Source organism: Aulonocara stuartgranti, assembly GCF_965226115.1.
Source record: "Aulonocara stuartgranti genome assembly, chromosome: 6".
NCBI classification, from domain to species: domain Eukaryota; kingdom Metazoa; phylum Chordata; class Actinopteri; order Cichliformes; family Cichlidae; genus Aulonocara; species Aulonocara stuartgranti.
In genome coordinates this window covers 8280459-8288132 of record NC_138944.1, presented here as the reverse complement: position 1 = coordinate 8288132, position 7674 = coordinate 8280459, and the positions used below count along the sequence as shown (strand labels likewise).

Genomic DNA, 7674 nt, shown 5'->3' with positions numbered 1-7674 from the left:
TGGTATTTCTTTCTTTTTAAAATTTGTAAATATATAGGTTGAGATTTCATTCAATTGGCTTTTTTCTGTGAGCAGGAAAAACATCAAAAACATTTATATATGCACATTTACATTTTACAGATTCATTTCTTTGCCTTTCTTCTTTATATTACCCAAACTTAAAAGTTACAGTGTAACCTACATATGTGCTTCTTGTCACTTGTAAAACTTCAGTGCAGGGTCAACATTCTGCACATGGCTCATTTTACCGGCCAATGAGCTCGAAGGCTGGGCCAACACCTTCCACACCCCTAACTCATCCATCCATCCACACACGCCATTTTGAGTGCGTAAATATGTGCCAAATTCAGTCCGCAGACCTGCTGAAACTTCGCACACTTGTGTAAAAATAGCGCAGGAGCAGCCTCGAACACCTCCAATATTCAAACTTCCCGCACTTATCTTATACAAATCTGTTACAAGCGCAAAAGGCTCTTCAAAGTCCGTTGCGTGACGTTCACGAGTTGCACTACTTTTACTGTCATGCGCTGGCTCAGTGTTTTGCCTCATCTATCATGGCGGAAAAGTCTTCCCGTCTTACACTTTACGTAAACCTGTGACGTTTCTATTACTTAAGCAACTTTTCACAGCTCATATCGCCATCGAATAGTCATCTTATAATCTGATCACCCACCTGAGAGGGGAAAAAAGGTAGGCTACTATAAAGTATTTTGTTTGGATATGTTGATCTTGATGTATTTGGCATGCTTTAAGGAGAAATGTGTGAAGCATTTTACACAGGTTATAAGGAAATGTCTGATTAAACATTTTTAACATATTTGTTTAACCCAAATAAAAACTACACACCAAAGTTTGCCCCTTATATAATAAGATGATATAACAATACCCAAACACAAAAGTAACTTTGCTACAACTTGCACTCAGGTATTATTGCGTAATAACGCCTCAAACACTGTGAGGTGTACACTCTAATATGCATTTACTTTTATTTTGTGCCCTTTAGTAAAATGGCTCTCAGAAGTGCCTTCACACGTCTACTCTCCAACAGCCGTATGTCCGTGGCTGTCACTGCATCCAGAGCTCAGGGCACAGCGGTTGCAGCACAAAAAGGTACGACTGATATTTTAGATACACAGGAAGGTAGTGTAAAGTTTGGAATCACAGTCTATGGGTGTCTTGAGATAGGAAATGCAATTTTTAGTTGTGATAAAAAAGAAAGCACACATAAGAGCTGGAAAAACATGAATATGTTTTCTATATTTGTCTCAGATGATCAACAACACTTTAAATTTACATCTTTAGGTGCTGAAGAAGCCAAAAAGCCAGCAAAGCCAGGTAAAGATTTGAAGTGAATCTTATGTTCTATTATAGTGATGTGATCATAGTGAATGTGTGTGTGTTAATGTTCTGGCGCTCAGCCAAGGTGGCATTCAACTGGCGGGATGCACTCGACCTGGAGGGTCAGCTGACGGAGGAAGAGATCATGATCCGGGACTCGTTTCGGGACTACTGCCAGGAAAAACTCATGCCGCGCGTCCTTATGGCCAACAGACATGAACGTGAGTTAAGCAGGATTAATATGTGTGGTTCAGGCTGTGCACACTGTGAATAATTCAGAAAAAAAATCTGTTTCTGTCTTTAATCCGCCTTTACATTAAGGTGTGTAAAATGAATCTCATCTAAATATTTGTCATTTTCTTATTTTCTAACATGCGCCATGCTACAGATTTTCACCGTGAGATTGTCTCAGAGATGGGAGAGTTGGGAGTCCTAGGCCCGACTATTAAAGGTAAAACAAACAAAAAAAACTAATGCTCCCCCCTCCCTCCTTTTTTCCTGCTTTTTGTTATATTTCACTGATTACACTTAGTAGTTTTTTTAAGTTGTTTTTTTTCCCTTTACACTGCAGGGTATGGTTGTGCAGGTACGAGTTATGTGGCATATGGTTTGATTGCCAGAGAGGTTGAGAGGGTGGACAGTGGATATCGGTCTGTAATGAGCGTCCAGTCTTCACTGGTCATGCACCCGATTAATGCGTACGGCACAGCAGCCCAGAAGGAGAAGTACCTGCCCCGGCTTGGTAAGTGCGACATTCTCTCCTCTTGTACTTGACATTTAAAATTTGCAAAGGGCTAAAATCCATCTGATTTCTGGTGTGTGTTTATTTGTTCTGCAGCTCGGGGAGAAATTGTAGGTTGCTTTGGTTTGACAGAACCAAATCATGGCAGTGATCCCAGCAGTATGGAGACTAAGGCCAAGTACAACCCATCGAGTGGTACCTTCACCATCAGCGGAGCTAAGACCTGGTAGATAGACACATATAGAACAAGATGTATTGGTTTGAAACTTGCATGGAGTAAAAATAAGACAATGGAGCAGAGACCTGTATAAGTTTATATAACTTGGAACTGTGTGGATCCCCATACTGCCCATATGGAAAAGAAATAGTAAAAACTTATATGTGATTTACTCATGAAAGTGGCCACTTTCTCATTACTTTCATACATTGTGTTAGTAAGTATCCAAAACATACAAGTTTCATTATATAATTTTTCAAGGGATCTTATATCTGTTTTCACTCTTATATGCTTTTCATACAAGTTTCACACAAGACAGATACAAACTTTATAAGATTTATATATATCTTTTCCATATGGGTGAGGACACAATAGTTCTGCCATTTGATGACTAATCATATAGAAGTAAACATGTGTAATAATTTAGACATGCTGACAAAGCCTGTTGCTCTCTGTGAAACTAAATTACTTAAATATCTAAATAATCAAATACACTGATTTCCCCACATCTTTTCCTAGGATCACAAACTCTCCTGTGGCAGACATTGCAGTAGTCTGGGCGAAGTGTGAAGATGGGAGAGTGCGGGGTTTCATCTTGAAGCGTGGCATGAAGGGCTTTTCTACCCCCAAGATTGAGGGAAAATTTTCTCTTAGGGCGTCTGCCACTGGCATGATCCTGATGGATGAAGTAGAAGTTCCTGAGGAGAACCTGCTGCCCAATGTCTCTGGCCTCGGTGTAAGTTAATGTTTTATCTAATGAAGTTTGGCAAACTTAATTTTTACAGCTTGTATGAATATTAGTAGCTTAAATTTTTTGTTGTTTGTCTTTGTATACAGGGTCCTTTTGGTTGTCTGAACAATGCCCGGTATGGTATTGCCTGGGGAGCTCTGGGAGCAGCTGAATTCTGCTTTCACGCTGCTCGACAGTACACTCTGGACAGGTACACAACTGTGTTTGCAGACATTGCCCAAAAACGTGGCAAAACATAAAAATCCAGAGAAAAGAGATCCATGTTACCATTTCCCCCGCACATGGCTCATACCTTTGTATCCTCCAAACAGAATCCAATTTGGTGTGCCACTGGCCAGAAACCAGCTGATGCAGAAGAAAATGGCTGACATGCTAACAGAGATCACCATTGGGCTGCAGTCATGCCTGTACCTGGGAAGGCTTGTTGATGAGAAGAAGTGAGGGCTGTCTTTCACGTGTCACTGCCTGCTTTATTGTTTGCTGTTCTACTGCCCCTCCCCTGCAAACCCCCCCCCCCCCCCCCCCCCCAAAAAAAAACAACTAAAGAAGGGTTTCTTTTGTTTTTTCTTCCTCATCTTAATAGGGCGGCACCGGAGATGATCTCCATGCTGAAGAGAAATAGCTGTGGCAAGGCACTGGATATTGCTAGACAGGCCAGAGACATGCTAGGAGGAAACGGCATCTCGGATGAGTACCACATCATCCGTCATGTTATGAACTTGGAGGCTGTCAATACATATGAGGGTAGGGAAAATTAAAAGTAATGAAAAGGCTTTTAAACTCAGCAGCAGTTACATATGTCCACCACTAGATGTCAGCAATGTACAGATTATTGACGGAACGTTTTTGGTTTACTTATTAAACTGTATTTGAGATATTTTTTGTATTTGAAAACAACTTATGACCTTTTTTCCATTTCACTACTTTCTTTATAGGAACCCATGATATTCATGCCTTGATCCTGGGCAGAGCGATTACTGGACTTCAGTCTTTCACTGTGGAAAACTAAATGATGTCAACTATCTTCTTCAAACTGACTTGAAGTGATGAAATTTGAAACTAATTTACCTCATATTAAGAGCAATTCATGGTGGGATACATCACAAACACCTCATCATATTCACATTTATAGCATACTGGGGGAGGCAATATATTATTGCCTTGTTAAAGTGAATATTAAAGGTCAACCTAACATAGCTTACGGTCCAACTGAGATATGATATTTATGATGACAATGCATGTAAATAAATGGCTTGAAATAAACAGGAAGATGTTTTAATTGAAGACCCTAAATAACGCGTCTTGAATTCTCAAATGTTTTCATGTCACATTGGTTGATTTCAATCTAAAGAATCGCACACTGGGATCACTGTAAAGACAACAGTTTATAACAATACATAAATGGTAAATCACAAGTAATTTAGAATATTTTGCTTGTTTGTTGTCATTTTATTTACTAAATCAACTTATGTTAAAACAAAAGAGAGAGAAAACAGTATTCAACTTTTCTTATCTTGGACTGAAGCCATCAATGTTAAGTAGAACTATTGTCCTATAAGCAACCAAAAGAAAGAGGAAGCAAAACACTGAACATTACACTGAATATATTTACTAATACTGAATAACTTAATGAGTTCACAATACGATTAACTTCAGATAGAAATTATAATCTCATGGCATGTCTCCTTCACGGAGACATGCCAGGGCTCTGTTGGCTTCCAGCAGCTCATGACTGAACTTTGTGCAGCTGTCCAGCACCTCCTGCAGCTCCTGCAGATTCACCTGCATCCTGTCACTGTTCTCTTCAAAGACCCTGTACATGTGCTCCTTCATCTGCATGCACAAATCTGTCACCTGATAGATGGAAAGGATCAGAACAGATCAGAGATGGTCAGAAGCTTTGTAGACATGACAGCCGAGCATCTGCTACTAGCTCCAGCTAGATGCATAAAATTAATTTTGTACCTTTTCTACCAACGTCTCCTGAAAGCTGTCTATCATTTTCTGGTTACTGATGCGGCTTTGGTTAATCTTTTCCACCAATTCCTGTGCCTTTCTGCTGATATCATCTGTCCTTGAGCTACAACAAATGTAGATTAGATTAGAATCCAATTCCTTATTGAAGTTAAGATTCCTATTTAATTAACATTTTCCCCACTTCCTTTACCTAACGATCTGTCCTCTATCCCCCATCACAGATTGGTTCTTTTAGCACATAAGTGAAATCCTGTCTTCCTGATAATTTAAGGGCTGCACTCTCTTTCACTCACTCTTTTTCATCACATTGGGCAGGAATTATTTTAGTTTAGTAACTTAATGTAACCAATAAATTCATAACTAGTGTAAATTGGAAACTTTGCTTATTTGCCAGACATAGCAGTCCATGGTTCTTCCACCCATTTAATTCACAATTGGATTAAATATACAGTAACTTAAACCTTTAAGTACAGAAGCACTTATTATTTGAGGAAAGATACAAGTGATCTTAAAGTAACGTTCCCAACATTACACAGCTGGGTGAGTAAAGATGACTGATCTACCTGCTATGGTGCTCTTGAATCTCAGTCACGCTCACACTTGAAGATTCCCCCCTTGATGAATCACAGTCTGTGTCTTCTGTCTGCCTCATCAAACATAATGAAACAAAGAAATTATTCTACTTTAATCAGCTGTATAAGAAACATTAATCATGGAGATCTAATGCTGCAGATGCTCTGAATTTCAGGAAGAACTGAAATTATAGTTTAACCTGTATAATCATCAATCACCCAAAGTAAAATCTCAGATAATTAAGGCACTAGGCTACAGTACCTTCCTCCTTAGAGCTCAATTTGAGGGATGGACTACTACCGTTCAAAAGATATTCCAATGTTAAAGGAAAGAGCCGCCTGTAAAGTGCTAGTCTTAGGTGTTTATTAAGCAGTGGTGTGGTGATACTGGCCCCTCCTGGAATACACTGTATCCACAGAAACACTGGGGCACCTACACATTACACCTGCAGGAGCTGTTCATCCATGGAAACCCACACAAGAAGCTCCCAGTGAACAGTTTTTGTGCTGATATTAAAACCAGAGGAGGTTTGAACCTCTTACTGGGTCAAAACCATTACAAATTATGCCCTAAACCCTATTCTGCAACTTTACCTTGTAAATGGCTGATCCTAGATGCATCCACTTTGCAATAATAACACTTAACAGCTGATCACTGAATGTCTAGTAGGGAGGAAATTTTACAAACTGACTTGTTGCAACAGTAGCAAAGACCCATCCTTTCACAAATGAAGAAAGATTTCACGGCTAGGTGCTTGATATGACACACCTGTGGACCATTATTTATTTTCATATAGTGTTTTTAATCATAACTGCACATAATCTTTGTCACCTTATCTAAATATGCCAGTGTTGTTTTTATTCTTGTATTAAGAGAATACACATTACCATCCGTGAGACTTCACACCCTTTCTTGGGAGTGTACTGAAAATTTGATGGTAGGTCCTCAAAACCAAAATCCATTTGGGTCTTTTGACTCTGCAAAGCTAAATCTGAGCTGAACGGGGGAAAAACAATCACACCATTACAAAAAAGTTTAAAATACAGTCATTAGCAAAAGTATATAGCTAGTTAGGCTAGTCTGTAAAGCTAGCTTAGTTACAGGCATATTTGCGTCAAAAAGAACCCCTCTATATAACATACATATTACATTATTCAGTTGGTCATATACAGTAATAAACAAGGGCTATAACCTAGCTTTGGCCCAAAACTGCTACACAAATAATGCTTTACACTAGCTAACGGCTAACTACTACCTATTTAGGATTAAAGCTAGAGTCATAATCCGGCGGTTTTTCTACTAAAACCTATTCAGCCATACTTACTTGAACATTATTGTGTTAAAACCACAGAATGTATATATCATGTGTGTCTGCAATTAATGGTTAAACGGGGAGATGTTCCCAGATACCTCGAAAAGTTGGGAATAGTAAAGCAACAGTAAACCACACTCGACTCCAAACCCACCGACGTATGATTATAATTTTGTAGATATAAAAGCAAGGTTATCATAGTTAAACTAAATGAAACTACTGGTTAAGTTTTAGTTAACTGTAATAAATTAATAAAACAACAACCATCTGAATGATCCTAAAAACAAAAAATAGTCCAAGCGGCTTAATTTATGTATATACTTTATTTTTAGAATATCCTAATACAAGAAAAAGCAGCTTAGATACACATATTTATTGAAACTGAGACGTCTGGATACCTGAGAGTTAACCGACTTTAAAAATGGACGTATTTGTCATATTTCTTACATACCTTAATACCAGTAAATGTCTAAGCAGAAAACGCGATTCATCAGGTCAGGCAATATTTTTCTAGTCTTCTTTTGCCCAGATTTCAAGGTTTTATGTTTATGTGCATTCAGAGATGATGTGTTTTCACTTTTCTTCTGATATCAACAAGGTAGAGAAGAAGAGAGCCAGAGAACTGCCACTCACTGGATACTTACTTTTGGACCATCTATAAACTCTGTAGATGGGGAAATGTGAGGAAATTCAAATAGATCAGCAGTTTCTAACATTTTCAAACTTCTGCCTGGTGTTAGAGCCGTTTGATGTTTTTGGTGCTA

At 38.6% G+C, this 7674-nt stretch overlaps 2 protein-coding genes across 6 annotated transcripts; one reads left to right on the top strand and one right to left on the bottom strand.

Moving 5' to 3' along the window:
• Positions 1–264: 264 nt before the first annotated feature.
• Positions 265–4332, top strand: LOC309707675 (glutaryl-CoA dehydrogenase, mitochondrial-like). Its single transcript, XM_082535141.1, has 12 exons — positions 265–690; positions 1004–1110; positions 1303–1335; positions 1419–1559; positions 1727–1789; positions 1910–2080; positions 2177–2306; positions 2817–3033; positions 3135–3238; positions 3360–3485; positions 3632–3792; positions 3984–4332. The coding sequence occupies exons 2-12, from the start codon at positions 1008–1010 to the stop codon at positions 4055–4057; spliced, it is 1323 nt and encodes a 440-aa protein (XP_082391267.1). The 5' UTR covers positions 265–690; positions 1004–1007; the 3' UTR covers positions 4058–4332.
• syce2 (synaptonemal complex central element protein 2) lies at positions 4308–7668 on the bottom strand. 5 transcript variants are annotated; one of them, XM_082535149.1, is made up of 5 exons: positions 7555–7668; positions 6486–6594; positions 5589–5668; positions 5014–5128; positions 4308–4902 (listed from the first exon to the last, which is right to left on the bottom strand). In XM_082535149.1, the coding sequence occupies exons 1-5, from the start codon at positions 7563–7565 to the stop codon at positions 4720–4722; spliced, it is 498 nt and encodes a 165-aa protein (XP_082391275.1). In that variant the 5' UTR covers positions 7566–7668; the 3' UTR covers positions 4308–4719. The 5 variants fall into 5 exon arrangements, with proteins under 5 accessions (XP_082391275.1, XP_082391276.1, XP_082391272.1 ...); XM_082535150.1 differs by lacking the exon at positions 7555–7668 and adding an exon at positions 7362–7539; XM_082535146.1 differs by lacking the exon at positions 7555–7668 and adding an exon at positions 7009–7218.
• Positions 7669–7674: the final 6 nt, after the last annotated feature.